This window comes from Equus przewalskii, chromosome 22 (assembly GCF_037783145.1).
Source record: "Equus przewalskii isolate Varuska chromosome 22, EquPr2, whole genome shotgun sequence".
Classification (NCBI taxonomy): Eukaryota; Metazoa; Chordata; class Mammalia; order Perissodactyla; family Equidae; genus Equus; species Equus przewalskii.
This window is the reverse complement of record NC_091852.1, coordinates 2,539,041-2,555,221: the sequence shown is the minus strand read 5'-3', so window position 1 is coordinate 2,555,221 and position 16,181 is coordinate 2,539,041. Positions and strand designations below refer to the sequence as shown.

The 16,181-nt window shown below is 45.4% G+C and overlaps 1 protein-coding gene across 1 annotated transcript in view; it reads right to left on the bottom strand.

Annotated features, from left to right (window-relative positions):
* Positions 1–16,181, bottom strand: part of LOC103550992 (fructose-1,6-bisphosphatase isozyme 2) — a 45,839-nt gene that overhangs the window by 7,831 nt on the left and 21,827 nt on the right. Inside the window, exon 5 of the mRNA XM_070590740.1 lies at positions 14,311–14,448. Within this exon, the coding sequence (XP_070446841.1) occupies positions 14,311–14,448 (138 nt within the window). The remainder of the gene's footprint in view (positions 1–14,310; positions 14,449–16,181) is intronic.

Sequence of the window (16,181 nt, the reverse complement as noted above, 5' to 3'; positions counted from 1 at the left end):
CTTGATACCGACCCTGGTATCAGTTTCCCCACATTAAACCCAGCATATATGGGGTTAAAACCAAAACACTCATTCCCTGCTTACTCTCTGGCTTCCTGTCTCCAGAATCCGCTATCCTCCATGGAGACAGACACCATCAAGGACAAGCACCTGGACCATCTCCTCCCCACAAAGATATACGGGCTGGTGGGAAAGCTGCTGACCTGCAAGGTCACGAGCTCCCTCCTCTTTGCAAGTGTCTCAAGGCCAAAAACAGGCTGGTGGGAAAGCTCCAACCAGCAAGGCCATACGCTCTCCCTCCCCTACGTAAAGCCCCAAATAAAAACCCTTCCTTTTAGCTTTTCGGGGAGTTTGGGATTTCAGTGTTAGCTGCCCTCTCTCCTTGCTCAGCGCTGTGCAAAAATAAAGTTCCTACTTTCTTCCATCACCCCCGGTGTCAGAGATTGGCTTGCTGCGCAACGGGTGGGCGAACTCACTTCAGATTCCGTAACACTCTGGCAGTAAAATGCTTTTGTTCCAGAGTTTACATCTGAGGATGGTTACCCACCCTAACTACCCAAGCCCATAAGGAAGCCCCCCTCTTACGAGCCCCAGCAGCCTTCTCCTTAGAACTCTCCTCTGACTGGTCCCCACGCGGCCTAAAGACGGACATGCATGCTGCGCATCAGCTCCATGTTTACGGATGGGATTTTCTCTCCTCAGCTCTTGTGAGAACAAGGGCATTGGCTTTGTGCTTCATTCATTCACTCATTCAACAAATATTCACAGAGGTCCCCCCAGACACCAGGTAGTGTTCTAGACGCTGGAAACAAGGTGCTTGCACTTACGGAGTTTACATTCGAGTAGGAGGGAAAAATTTTACCAACAAATAATCAAATGACAGCACTATAGGTGGAGAAGAGAGTCTGGAGGAGACGAAAGCAGGGTAAACATCAATTAATACTCAGGGGACGCTGGCTACTCAACCAATACTCAACTGGTAATCCTTGATTGATTTGAGGGTCAATTTTGAAGTTCACGCAGGACATCAGCATGTTGTGCACCAAAACATGCTTGACGATCTTGCCATATGACAAGCTGGTGACTTTTTCCCTGAGGTCCAGTGTCATACTCTGCCTGCCATGGCCACACAATGGCCTCCACGGGGCTAGGGGAGTGGCTCTTGGAAGCGGAATTTGCGTCTTATCAGTTTTGGATGCTAAGGGGCCAAGGGTTGCCTTCTGCATCCCCACAGCTGCAAGGCTGGGAGGGAGCCTCACTGAGCAGGCCCCATGCAACCCATGTCAGGCAGCCCCTGGAGTCCGAAAAGGAAGGACTAGCAAGAACTTTCTGGGCACAGCTTTCCACAGCCCCCACCCCCACCCCCACCATCATGTGGATGAATTATAAGACGCAACAAAAAGTCTAGAGAAAGTGCGAAAAACATACCCAAAACCACACTTTAAAAGAGTATTCCTCAAATACAGAACTCCTCAAATTCTCTCATGAAACTTCTGACAAATAAAAATGGCAAGTAATAGGATATATTGGAATATATGAGGAAGCCATTTGGTGTAAACCTAATTCAGCCTGACCTTGTCTTTCCAAAAGGGCCTGACCAAGGCCATTGAGCATGCATCGTATATCTGCTTTGGAGATTCCCTATGGCAAGAACAAAGGCCCTTGAGATAAAGGTGCAACTTCCCACCCCCTCCCAACATTGGCGTCTCCTTAAGGATTAAGCATCTTTCCTTAGGCTAGAAACTGATTGCTGCGCTCACCTGTGACCGCCCAGCTCGAGACAATAGACTTGCCTCCTGCTACGCCCACCAAGATAGCCGACCCACTACCTGCTGTGTCCATCAAGGGCTGTGCCGACAGGGCAATCTTGTGACTATTGTGGGAGGGACATTTCAGTCATATGTGAAACACCCTCTTTGAGGGTATATAACTGCCCTATGTACCCCCACTTCTTTGGAGTGCTCTGTTCCTTTGTGGAAAGACCCTCCCGGGTTATAATCCTAAGATTTAAGCTCAGAATAAACTCACCCAAATTTTCATTTATAGATTGGTTATGGAATATTTTCGTCGACACTTCCTTGTTTTCATATTTTTCCCTTCAATCAACCCTTTGCAAGGTGGACTAATAATGCAAAATTTCCACTTTTATTTCATTTCACATTCTAACAAAATGCCTTTGGTCCACCAGCACCACAGTTGGGCACGGGGAGGTGTATGGGTCACATGTGTTAGGAAGTGGGTACACACGGAATGTCTGGGACGGGGCTGCTTACATCGCAAGAGCCCTCCTCAGACCCAGCGCCTCTCCTGCTTGCCGTGCTTCTGTGAGCTGCTGACACTGTCCTGACAGCGACCGGGGAGCGGGTGAGTGAACAGAGGGCTGCTGCTTTGTCTTTTTGTGTCTTTAGTCTGACAGTCTGAGCGTGCCGTGAAACAGGAGACTCACAACACTACCCCGCAAAATACGTACACAATAAACTGATCAAATAATGCCACGCGACTCCACAGTAATTTACAGTCACACTTCTTAACATTGAAATAGACTATTAGGGGCCAGGAAGGATGAAATTCATGGCAAGAGGTAGAGAAGGGAAGGAGGAGGTGAGTGCCTGATTTTAGAAACGTTTTCCCTTTCACAGAATTGAAAAGAAAACCTGGAGCTCCAGGGCAGTGGTCTCAGCCAGCCGAAACCAGCTTAGGCACACACACGTACATGTTAAACATTAGCTCTACTTATAAACTACACCCATGAATTTAGGTACACTATAAAATTCACCCAAAACATACATTTAAAAGAATGCAATGAGAAATAAATACCCACAGAAACTCTAACACTGTCTTTCCTAGAGGATCACGCAACTGCTGGTGGGGAGGAGGAGCAGTGGCCCAGAGGGAGAAGCAAGCACAGAAGGTCCTTTGCAGCAGGTTCTGTCTCTCCCGTTGCTTCCTGGAGGCAGGGGTGGTTCCAGGCACTGGCGGATGCATGCGGAGGGCTGTCTCCTGGCCAGAGGGAACTGAATCCAATCCAAGCTGAGCCAATGCTAATATTGGCCAGCACTCCTTTTTATGACAATCACTACACCAGTTTTCTAAAGGTCACAGAGGCATCTAATACGTGACAACCAGAAACAGTCCTTTGTTGTACAAAGACGACACCACTGACCCACCTATGCGCCAGCAAACACTTCCGCAGTGTGCGCAGGTCTGCACAGCGTGTTTGTTGGGGAAGGAAATGGCCTGTCTGTACCTGCCAAGGTGGGCCAGCCCCAACACTGCAGCTTCATCAGCAGAGGTAGCTGAGAAGTTAAAAGAAGTTTCTTTGAACTTTTTGTTTTTCTTTTTTTTTTAAAGATTGGCACCTGACCTAACAACTGTTGCCAATCTTCTTTTTTTCTTCTCCTCAAAGCCCCCCAGTACATAGCTGTATATTCCAGTTGTGGGTCCTTCTAGTTGTGGCATGTGGGACGCTGCCTCAGCGTGGCCTGACAAGCAGTGCCATGTCTGCACCCAGGATCGGAACCAGCGAAACCCTGGGCCACCGAAGCGGAGTGCGAGAACTTAACCACTCGACCAGGGGGTGGCCCCTGAACTTTTTCTTTAAGTGAGAAACATGGGGGCAAAGTTGGCCAACTTCCATTTCTAGATCTTCTGGTATTAGAAATTTAAAATTTAAAATAGAAAGTACAGAATGGAACAAAGAAATAAAAACAATGCTCAGAATTTTTTCATTGACATTGTTTTTCCTTGGCAGATTTTTGATTTTCTGCAGAAGAAATTTGGAGGACCTTAGGGAAACAAATTTATGTTTTCAGTTATTCGTGGGTGGAGGGCAGTGGGCCTCTGCAGTCCACAGTGAGGTACAGGTTGCAAAGGGAAGGGGTGTCTAGATTTCAGAGCAATTTTTCTCTGGGACCCAGTCCTTGGCCATCATACCCCTGACCACCTTTATTCAGAATGGACGAGAAGCTCTCTGTTGATCATGCTAAATATGGTCCCAGAACAGCCAATTTCTTTTCTTTTTTTTTTAAAGATTTTATTTTTCCTTTTTCTCCCCAAAGCACCCCAGTATATAGTTGTATATTTTAGTCATAGGTCCTTCTAGTTGTGGCATATGGGACGTCGCCTCAGCATGGCCTGATGAGCAGTGCCATGTCCGCGCCCAGGATCCGAACTGGCGAAACCCTGGGCCGATGAAGCCGAGTGCTCGAACTTAACCACTTGGCCACGGGGCTGGCCCCAGAACAGCCAATTTCTGAATCTCCTACTCACTCTGACAAGGATGGCCATATCGTTCAGACCCCCAAGCTCCAAGGTGCAGGGAGCCGGAGATCAGCCCACACTCTGCACCCAGCCCTGCCTTGCCCAATCCCTCTTTGGTCTCCTGCCCTGTGGTTTAGGCTGGACTACACCTGAGCCTTCAGGTGTTCCCTCTGCCCCTTGAGCTTAAGTCATGAGTCAAAGGAGGCCAAGGGACTTTTCCCCAGGGCCCTTCTATCCTTGGTGGCATTCCCAGGGTGGAGGAGAGCTCGTCAAAGCAGAAGGACCATGTAGATCCCATCAAACCAGAAGAATGTGAGAGAAGGAAGAATGATGGAGAAAGCCACTGGAGTATGTGGCTGCAAATCGACGCCACTCTATGACACCACTCTGAAGGTGACACCTAAGGGAGCCAAGGTAGGAATATGGACCCCAATAAGGGTCTTTAGTACACCAGAGGGGGACAGACATTTTAAGAACTGTATGTGGAGAGATTAGACAGGAGAAAGATATCATGCAGACTCCAAGCTACAAAAATCATACATTACACATTGGAATTTCAGAGCTGATGATGTGTGAACTGAAGAGCATACTCAACAGAGGAAATGAACAAAGAGCTGACAGGAAGTCAGATGACTGGTGTTATAAAAAAAATCAAAACATCCCCTTGTCTGTGGTGTTGAATAAGGTTCCTTTGATCACGAGGCTCTTTGGCGTCATTTCCACAGTCAGATAAGTTTACATTAGGAAAATAAGCAGGTTTAGGAAAGAAACACCGAACCTGGAGAAGTGGTACTGACTGACTCTTGTAGGCAACCCGATCAAAGTGAGATAGTAAGAAAGCAGAAATCTAGGTTTTTTCAAAAGCTTTGAAGAGAAATTCTCGATTTTTCCCAATAGGGCAAATGTTCAAGAAGGAAGAATGACTTGTCTTCATCAAGAAAATGTTGAATCATCCAATCAGACAGGAAGTTTACGTTCTGCTGCTCTGAACTTAGCAACTAGCCTACGACTTAGGAAAATGAACTGTAACCTATTCCACACGTGCACTGTTAGCTCTAACACACTTAATCTAACGCACTTCTAATCCACCCTGTCACCCCAGGTATGGCAAAGCACCGGCGTTTGGACAGAGTGAATGAACTCAGCGGTTAATGGCAGTGCCCTCGATGTGGATAGTTGATCAGAAACAATTGTCTGGTGTTCCCTTTGACTGACTAGCCTGGTCTGATCACGTTGTACAACATTTCCATGGGAGCCTCAAACTGGCAGCCTGTAGGCTCACTTTGGCCCATAGAAATGCTGTCCTTGGCCCTCCTGGTGGTGTTCTTGTGCTGTTGCTGTCATAGAATGTGGACTCATTTATGGGACACCCTCCAGATGCCACAATCCTCACAACTCCCTATTGTCTTAAGCTTTGCCCACTTCCTACGTTTATCTTATCTGCTTAGTCCCTGAAGGCAGCTGAATTTGTGACCCTAGTTCTATACCCAATCTAGAAACTGCTTTATCCCACCCTTGTTTCAATAATGTACTCATTATGCTCATTGGCTTAGTACGTGACCATCACAGGCCTAATAGTTACACATGGTTACCACAAATCAAAGAGGCTTTTCTATTTCCGTACCACCCACAGTCTCAGTATCCTCTTAGATTACCCATATTTGAGTTTGACTGGATGCAAAAGCTGAGAAGCATGAGCTACAGGCCTTTCATAACTTCTTTAAATTTAAAGAAGGAAAATCAACCCCGGGTTTTTAGTGTCTTTCTATCCCCAGCACCTAGCACAGTACCTAATGCTTCATAAAACTTAGTAAAAGCTTGTGGACTAGATGGAGTATGTGTGTGTGTAATAGAAATCTCTTTATTCTAAGTATGCACATTCCTTAATATATGAGATTTGGGCAAATAGATGGATTTTAACCTGAAAGTTAATATGCACACTTCACAGAAGGGTTTACAGACATTAAAATTAGGACTCTTCTGAAAATCTTTTTCATAGATATTACTGGTTGTGTATCTCAGCCCAGTCCTAAGTGATAAACTTAAAGATGTTTATCTCTGATTTCAAACTATACACAAAGCTATAGTAATCAAAACAGCGTGGCACTGGCACAAAAACAGACACACAGATCAATGGAACAGAACAGAGAGCCCCAAAACAAACCCATGCGTATATGGTCAGTTAATTTACAACAATGTGGAAAAGACAGTCTCTTCAGTAAATGGTGTTGGGAAAACCGGTCAGCCACGTGCAAAATAATGATACTGGACCCCTATCTTACACCATAGACAAAAATCAACTCAAAATGGATTAAAGACTTCAATGTAAGGCCTGAAACCATAAAACTCCTAGAAGAAAACTGGCAGTAAGCTCTTCGACATCAGTCTGAGCAATATTTTTTCAGATACGTCTCCTCAGACAAGGACAACAAAAGCAAAAATAAACAAACGGGACTATATCAAACTAAAAAGCTTCTGCACAGTGAAGAAAACCATCAACACAACAAACAGATAACCCACAGAACAGGAGAAGATATTTGCAAATGATATATTTTATAAGGGGTTGATATCTAAAAATATTTAAAGAATTCATACTGCTCAATATCAAAAGAAACAATCTAATTAAAAAATGGACAGAGGACCTGAATAGAGATTTTCCTAAAGAAGACATACAGATGGCCAACAGGCACATGAAAAGATGCTCAGCATCACTAATCATCAGGGAAATGCAAATCAAAACCACAATGAGATATCACTTCACACCTGTCAGAATGGCTATCATCAAAAAGACGAGAGATAACAAGCATTGGTAAGGATGTGGAGAAAGGGGAACTCCTGTGCACTGCTGATGGGAATATAAATTGGTACAACCACTATGGAAAATCTTTTGCGGTTCCTCAAAAAATTAAAAAGAAAAGTACCATATGATCCAGCAATTCCACTTCTGTGTATTTATCTGAAGAAAAAAATACTAATTCAAAAAGATATATGCATCCCAATGTTCAGGGCAGCATACAATGACAATGGTCAAGAGATGGAAGCAAGCTAAGTGTCCATCAGCAGGTGAATGGATAAAGATGTGAGAGAGAGAGAGAGAGAGATCAACTTTTAGTTATAAAATGAATAAGTCATAGGAATGTAATGAACGGCATAGGGAATATAGGCAATAATATGGTAATAATGTTGTATGCAACAGATGGTAGCTGGACAGCATGCTGATCATTTCATAATGTATAAAAATTTCAAATCACTATGTTATACACCTGCAACTAATATAATATTGTATGTCAATTATACTTCAAGTAAAAAAAGATGTTTAAATATCAGGTGAAGTGGTAGACTTTTATAAGTGACTGCCTACACAAAGACCCATGAGCTAAAATAAGAAGGCCATGTTTCAACTACAGGCCTCCCCCACCTGGCCACACTGCTTAGCCCAGGAATGAACACCTGATTCCAACCTGGACAGATACTCTATCAGGAGTTGGCAATTGAAATAGCGACCTCTGCTACCCGTCACGACATGGGGCAAACTCGGGAGTGAGGAGCCATTTTATCACAGCCAGCATTGGCAAGGAACAAGGGCACACAGGGACAAGCAGTGTCAGAAAGAGAGAAGTGCTGACATCTTTCAGGTCCAGCTCATGGCCCTTGGTAAGTCCTGCCCTTCAGCTCTGGGAGACATCTGGACAACTATTTTGCTTAATTGAAATTGGTTTCTATTACTTGGAACTGAACGACAAGCAAACAAATGTCAACAAGCAGACAGAGCTAACACAGACAGAGTATATGATCGTCCATCTACAACTTCAAGGGGTAGTTTCTCCACAGAAGTCTCAGGTGAACACATAATATTTAGAGGAAAATCAGAGTTAATGCTACTAAGATGTCTATGAATCTACGAAAGTCCTTAAAAATGTTTTAAATACCTTTTAAATTATACAAGTATAGTTATCATACAATAAAGTTGACTCTTTTTAATTGTACAATTTGGTAAGTTTTGACAATATATACAGCCATGTAACTACCACCACAATAGATATAGAACATTTCTCCACAAGAAACGGACCATTTCTATTCTACCAAAGTCCATCTGAGGCCCTTTGAATTGGGTCCGCTCCCCGCACGCCCAGCCCTTTGCAACCCCTGATCTGCTTTCTGTCCCTAGTTTTCCTTTCCAGGATGTCATATAAATAAAACCGTATGGTATGCAGCCTTTCACGCCTGGCTTCTTTCATTTAGCATGATGCTTTGAGACTCATCCATGTTGCATATGTCAACAGTTTGTCTCTTTTTTATTGCTGAGCATTACTCCATTTGACGAACGTACTGCAAATTATTTATCCATTCATTAGTTGGTGAAAATATCGGCTGTTTCAGTAATAAATGATGGTCTGTTACTAATTTTAATTTACTCTGTTGCTCACTATAAAACTCTTTTTTTTTTTTTTGAGGAAGGTTATCCCTGAGCTAACTACCGCCAATCCTCCTCTTTTTGCTGAGGAAGACTGGCCCTGTGCTAACATCCATGCCCATCTTCCTCTACTTTATACGTGGGACGCCTACCACAGCATGGTGTTTGCCAAGCAGTGCCATGTCCGCACCCAGGATCCGAACCGGTGAACCGCGGGCCACTGAAGTGGAATGTGCGAACTTAAGCGCTGTGCCACCGGGCCGGCCCACTTTTTTTTTTTTTTTTTAAAGATTGGCACCTGAGCTAACAACTGTTGCCAATCTTCTTTTTTTTTATTGCTTTTTCTCCCAAAATTCCCCAAGCACATAGTTGTATATTTTAGTTGTAGGTCCTTCTAGTTGTGTCATGTGGGACACCACCTCAACATGGCCTGATGAGCAGTGCCAGATCCCAGCCCAGGATCTGAACCAGTGAAACCCTGGGCCGCAGAAGTGGAGCACGTGAACTTAACCACTTGGCCCCAGGGCCGGCCCCTTATAAAACTCTTTAGGATGGGGGTGGCCTGGAGGCACAGTGGTTAAATGCGCACGTTCTGCCCAGGGTTCCCTGGTTTGGATCTCGGGTGTGGACATGGCACCACTTGGCACACCATGCTGTGGTATGCGTCCCACATATAAAGCAGAGGAAGATGGGCACGGATGTTAACTCAGGGCCAGTCTTCCTCAGCAAAAAGAGGAGGATTGGCAGCAGTTAGCTCAGGGCTAATCTTCCTCAAAAAAAAAAAAAAAGAATACGGCAGAAGACACAGTAAATCACTTCCTGGATTAGCTTATGAAAGGCACTGAATGGTGCCATGAATTGGTCATTCATGGTCTTGTTCCCCGTCTCTTTCTGCTCTCTCTCTCTCTCTCTCTCTCTCTCTCTCTCTCTCTCTCTCTCTCGGATCACTCTCTCTGGGGAAAGCCAGCTGCCATTCCCTGAGGAGAGGCCCACATGGTGAGGAACCAAGGTTCCACACCACAGCCAGTAAGAAATAAGTCACCTGCGAACAGCCACGTGACTGAGGTAGGCAGCAAGGCCTCCAGTCCCAGTCAAGCCTTTGCAGGACTGCAGTGCCAGCCGCTGTCTGGAACGCCATCTCACGAGAGCGCCTGAGCCAGCTGCACCCAGCCACACTGCTTCTGGTCCTCATGCACGGAAACTGTGAGACAAGACTATTTCTTGTTTAAACTTTCTAATTTGGGGGTAATTTGTTAACACAACAATAGATTAACACACTTGTGTAATTTTTCTGCTAGCAATATTGTCTAAATATAAGCAAAAATTTGTATTAGTAATATGCTTTTAAGAAGACACCATCACTAACAATTCCTAACACTATAAATTCTTTGAAGTTGAGGACTGGCTGTAGCCTGCGTCTGGGGCCACTCCGGTACTGAAGAATGCAAGCCAATCATTGTTCTCTCCCAGTGTTCCTCTCTTTCTCTCTTCCCATCCGAACCTGACTGATCCCACAAGGAATTTCTCTGGTCCAATCTCTTCTGAGACAATTCCCTTATTCTTTCTACTTACACGAACCGGTTTTCCTCATGATCCAGCTTTTCCACGTATCGACTCATTAACAGTCAAAACACAGACCTGGACAGCGAGCCAGCATCTGCTGCTCACTAGGGCTAAGACCTTGAACAAACTGTTGAACTGCTCTGTCACTTGATTTTGTTATTATGAAAACAGGAATAATAATATAGGATTTTTGCGAAAACTAAATGAGCCAATGTGTATAAACTAGTTAACATAGGACCTGATACAAAATAACAACAGGGACCAATTAATGGTGAATATTTTTATCACGTCAACTTTTAAGTATATTAAATACCTTTGGTGGGAGGGTGTCTGCCCTGTCACGTCGCTGTTTTGTGAGTACTTCTACTCCTGTCCCAGTGGACTCTCTGGATGCCACCTTTGTCGGGTGGGACTCTATGCCCCGCTTCCAGCTGGTTGGACTAAGGGACGTCTCCTGCCTCAGGATGGACCTGACCTATTGGATTGACTCTCCCTTCTGGGAATGCTCGGTTTGGTGGTCAGTATTGGCTGGTTCCTCAAACTGGGAGATGTCATTTGGGGAGCCCTAAGCCAGTCATGTTTGGCTTGTGCCTAACAGGGAAAGCCAGCCTGCAGAAAGAAAGGGCAGAAGGAAGAGACAGATGGAGAGAGAGAGGGGCAATAAAGAGAGAGTAGTTTTGAGTTCCTGCCCTTGGCTTCCTGCAATACCCCAATATCTTTCCAATAAAGTCCCTTTGTGCTTAAGCCAGTTGGAACTGGCTCTCGTTACCAGTATAACAGAATAAGACTCCAAAAAGCCAAGCAGAAAATAACTTTTTTCATTCCCTCATCTCCCAATCAGGAGAATCCTTCTTTGATCCTTGGATGAAACCTCAGGCACGCCCCTCTGATCTGAGTAAAAGAAAAAACCTCCAGTCTCTTTTAGACTCAAAGACAATGTCAGTTCAAAAATTAAAACGACCCCATAACCCAAGCTAATCATGAGAAAAACATCCCCAAGCCCAGATTGGGGGAGATTCTGCAAGACACCTAGCCAGTATGTCTCAAGACTGTCAAGGTCATGAAAAGTAAGGAAAGAATGAGAAACTGCTGCAGACCAGAGGAGACCGGGCAGACCTGACAACAAAACGCCATGGAGAACTGGATTCAATCTTGCAGCTGGAAGAGGACGCATTGGAAGAGCTGGCGAAATCAGAACAGAATCTGGAGGTCAGTTATTAGTCATGTACCAATCTCAGTCTCTTAGTGTTTGTGATTTTGGGGGGTTTTTTGGTGAGGAAGATTGGCCCTGAGCTAACATCTGTTGCCAATTTTCCTCTTTTTGCTTGAGGAAGATTGGCCCTGAGCTAACATCTGTTGCCAATTTTCCTCTTTTTGCTTGAGGAAGATTGTCACTGAGCTAACACCTGTGCCAATCTTCCTCTATTTTGTATGTGGAACACCACCAGAGCATGGCTTGATGAGTGGTATGTAGGTCCACACCCGGGATCCAAACCCACGAACCGTGGGCCACTGCAGCACAGTGTGTAAACTTTAACCACCATGCCACCAGGCCAGCCCCAAGTTTCTTAGTTTTGACAAATATATCAAAGTAATCTAACAACGGGAGAAGCTAGATGAAGGGTATATGGGAATTCTCTGTCCTATCTTTGCAACTTTCCCCTAATCTAAGATTATTTCACAATTACAAAGTTAATTTTTAAAAACTTAAAATATCTAGTCCAAGTTAATCACCAAACCTCCCAATTTCGTTTACAGTTAAAACTTCTCCCCACCACCAACTCAGAGTTGCTTCAGGCTACAAAGTGGGGTGGGTAAGGGAGTCATTATGAACCTTTTTACTTCTCGGCCCCACAATATTCCTTCTTCCCTGCTCCCCCTGAGGCAGGGCTGGAGCTGGGCATGGGGGAGACGGGAAAGGCCTCCTTCACTGACGTGGTCTTGCTTGGGGCCCTCTGGGCCTGGCAGATTCCCAGAATTGAGGCTCTCACAGGTTCCTGGAAATTTCCCTCACTGAGAACTGCTGACTATAGACACCTGGAAATGGGCAACACCATTCAGCTGGACCACCACCCTGCCCCCTCTAAAATACACACACACGCATGCACACACACACACATACACGCTGTTCCAGGGCAGACGGCATACCTCCAGTCTCTTGGTGTCAACGTCCCCTCTCTTGCTCAGAAATGCTTTGGGATGGGGCCTCTTTTAAAAGTCATCTATTATTTTGTTCTCAACCTTCAGTGCATCAGTTGCGCTGCTGCACCCTTTTCCACTTGCAATCAAACAAGGCTTGACTGGGACTCTCTTTTAAAGAGAGAACATGCATTTTCTCTACTTTTTGTGCCTCTAACTACAACCAAGTCCACACAGCATGCAGCAAAGGCTTCGCCCCGGGCATTTAATCCCTCCCCATGGAAGGAAAGGAAATGAACTGGCTGTTAAAGCCTAGGTCCTATTCAGCGCCCAGAACTGCCCTAGGAGAAGCCAGTGAGCGTATTCAGTGGCTTCACTCTCCTTGCTCTCCCCAAGCACATCGTCCTTCTGAGAGGCCTTCCTTCGTAGATGAATGATGGCTAAAACATGGTGAGCGTTGTGCTAAGTGCTGAGTGTTTTTCACAGATTTTTTTTCCCTTAATGCTTACAATAACTCTTTGAATTCGAAGCTGTCATCCTCCCCACTTCACAGTTAAGGACATGGAAGTGCAGAGAATGAAGCTATTTGCCGAGTCTTACAGAGCAGGCAGCCAGGATTCGAACGGGGACAGAGTGGTCTGAGAGTCATGCTCTGAGCCGTTACACCCTCATTTTTCTTTTCCAAAGTTTTTTCCACAGTTGTTTTCTTGCAAACAAAGCGACCTCTCACTTTTGCAGCGAGAATAACCGCTGACAAGGGAACACATTCTTCTTCTGTCAAACATCTTCTCACTTTTGAGCACAGCTCACACTCCAGAAGGATTAGCCTAGTCGCCTTCTCTTTACCGTCATGCATTTCTCCTCTCCACCCACACGGGGGCACCTGGGCCTTGTACCCCTGCATCCTGGACACTCAGTTACTGCCCACTCTTACTTGAGCAGAATGGATCTACACAAGGTAACAGTCCTTAGGTTGACAACTAGAAGGTCAGGGCCAGATAGCCAACCTTTTTCCCTTTCTTCTAGGCCTGTGCTGTCCAATACGGTAGCCACTAGCCTCCTGCGGCTATGTAAATTTAAATTAATTAAAATTAAGAAAAATTACAATTTTTGTTCCTCAGACAGATGAGCCACATTTCAAGCCTTCAACAGCCACATGTGACCAGTGGCTACCATACTGGACAGCACAGATACAGAACATTTCTCTCCTGTCAGAAAGTTCTTCTGGACAGTGCTGATGTCGACTATGACTTGAGAGAGCTTGAGCATCAAAATCAGGAATCGAATTGGGCAGCCTGCCTCTAGAGCCCACATGAGGCAGCAAAGCCCGGTCCCAGAATCCTGTTGACTGAGTGCCACCTGGTCCCGTGGAACCCCGAGCTCTCTTTCCTTGGAGTTCATGAGGAGCTTCAAGGACAGCCAGGCTGGCACGCCACCCCACTGCCTGTCCACCATATGAGAAAGGGGCTCCCTTATGACCTCCCCCAGAATTGGTGAGAGAGGATCCCATTTGTAAACAAGTTTTTGCTCCACTTCCAGTTTAAGCCAGACTTTACACACTCGATCTGGAACTTCTTTGACTGTGCTCCCATACCTGTCTTAAAGGCTCTCTTTGTATGGTGGACACACTTAATGGATTGTTTGGGCTGTGTTAGTTGCCACATGAAGTCCAGAACTCGGTGATCACGTTGAGAGTCAAAAACCTTCCTAAAACGTGGGATAAACAGGAGGCCCTCATATTAGAGCATATAAAAGATTAGCTATAAGTGATATTGATTGCTTATGAAGAAAGGTAGAGTCTGCCATACTCATACTGACCAGAGCCATAAACAGTGGCACCAACCTCTTTCAGCCAGGCCCCCAAAGCCACCACCAAAACAGGAACCCACTGAGACAGCATTCTCCCAGCTACTGCCTTAGCTTTCTTCACTCACCTCAGGAAATTTCTTTTTCTGCACATATTCCGTGGTGGCTGCATCGAAATACTTGGCATAGCCCTCATTGAGGCTGTAAATCTTTCCTTTCTTTTTAATCTTGACATCTTTTTCCACCAGGACAAATTCACCAAGAGCCTACGGAGATGAAGAGAAACACCAGGAAGAAGAGAGATGCCAGGAAACAGAAGCCAACAGCACACTCCACAATGATCAGAGAGCATCAGAACATGTGACCTGTGGAAGAACTTAGGAGGCTGCCAAGTCCTTCCACGGCCTGTCCAGTGGTGTTTTTATGAGTTGTATAAAGAACCGTGACAACACTGAGTCTGCACGGGAAGCTCAAGCAGTAATATAACAAGAGATAAAATAATTCAAAGGTAAAGGGGAAAGTTTCCTTTGTAACTTTCACTGTCAGCTAGGCTACTCATTTACAAGGAAACTGGCTGTATTTATCCCCCTACTGAATGTTTCATTCTGAATGTTTCAGGAAGATCTGGGCAATCAACAAGGAGAGGAAATTTGGGGATGGGGTTTGTCATTAAGGTGGGAGACACAGGTTGACACTAGTTTGTGGTCCAGTTATTTTGTTTATGTTAATGACTCAATCTTGGAAATCATTAAAAGTTGCTGGTACCCCAACAACTCTTAGAAGGGAAAAGAAGAAATCCCTTCATTCAGAAACTATATTCACTTGGCATAAGGAATAGTTGACACAAATTAAAGAAATCCTCAGAATTGCTAATAAAGTTGTGCCTACTCCCCCTCTAGCCGCCATGGTCACTCTCTACAGGACTTCTCTCAGGCACCCCGTATCTGAGTGTTGGTGATATTGGTCCCCAGGGACGTGCAGCTATCCCGTTAAGTTCGATGAACTTTGAAAACTGAGAAAGTGAAAATCTCCCAAGATGGCAGCTCACAGCCGGCAGAAAGACGAGAAGCTTCCTAATGAACATAGATGACACTCCCAGAATACAGAGACAAGGCCACGCTGATCGTGTCTGAAATAAGACAGTGACAAGGACACTCAGCCACCATAAAAATAGCTAAACGTTCCTTTCTTCTGCTGAATGGAAGTGATGACTACTTCTCTACCAATAACTCTCTACCCTCACTTCAATCTTCCCACCGCCTAGATAAAAATTACTGAAATGTATAATCATTAACTGTACCCACTTCTAGACAACACTCAGCCCAGAACTGGCCCTCTCTTTCTCGAATCCTCCTTAGAATCATCAAGCAAAAGCCCCCGAGCTATACTAGGCCCATCCCAACCCCCTCTCAGCACAGCCTCACAGCCCATCTAGAGCGCACGCTCGCTGGCTCGGTAAACCCGACATCTTCTTATAGGTGTGCTCTCGATGGCCTCTGGTCGTGAGCTTTAATAACTTCCTATGGACATTCGTTGCTTTGGAGCAGCCCGGCATGGGCTTCCACTTCCTAAAAGCGCCCCAGCTTCCTTTGGAGAGTGAACTCTCCTCACTGGATGCAGCCTAGGGTGACTCTGTCTGAGCCTCCTCTGACCCAAGCTCAGCTGGACTTGTCCTGGCAAATTAGATACTCCTCCTGGCATCTGAAACCTGAGCAAGAGACACAGAATCAGGGGTGGGTCCAGACCAGACTGGCCATGCTGCAAGACCATTCCTGCGACTCCTGTTTCCTGGTCCTCTAGACCCATCCTAGCCTGGGGCCTCAGCTTTCCCATCAATGCAGCAGCATCCTTTGCTTAGTTGAGCCAGGGTTCTTTTCTCTCTTGCTTATCACAACTGTTATCTAAACAACAGCCTTCACTTGTTTATTCACCCTGGGCCTGGGGGTGGGGATGCTCAGGCCCCTGGAGAGTTGTTCTCTATTGTGGAACAGAGATGGTC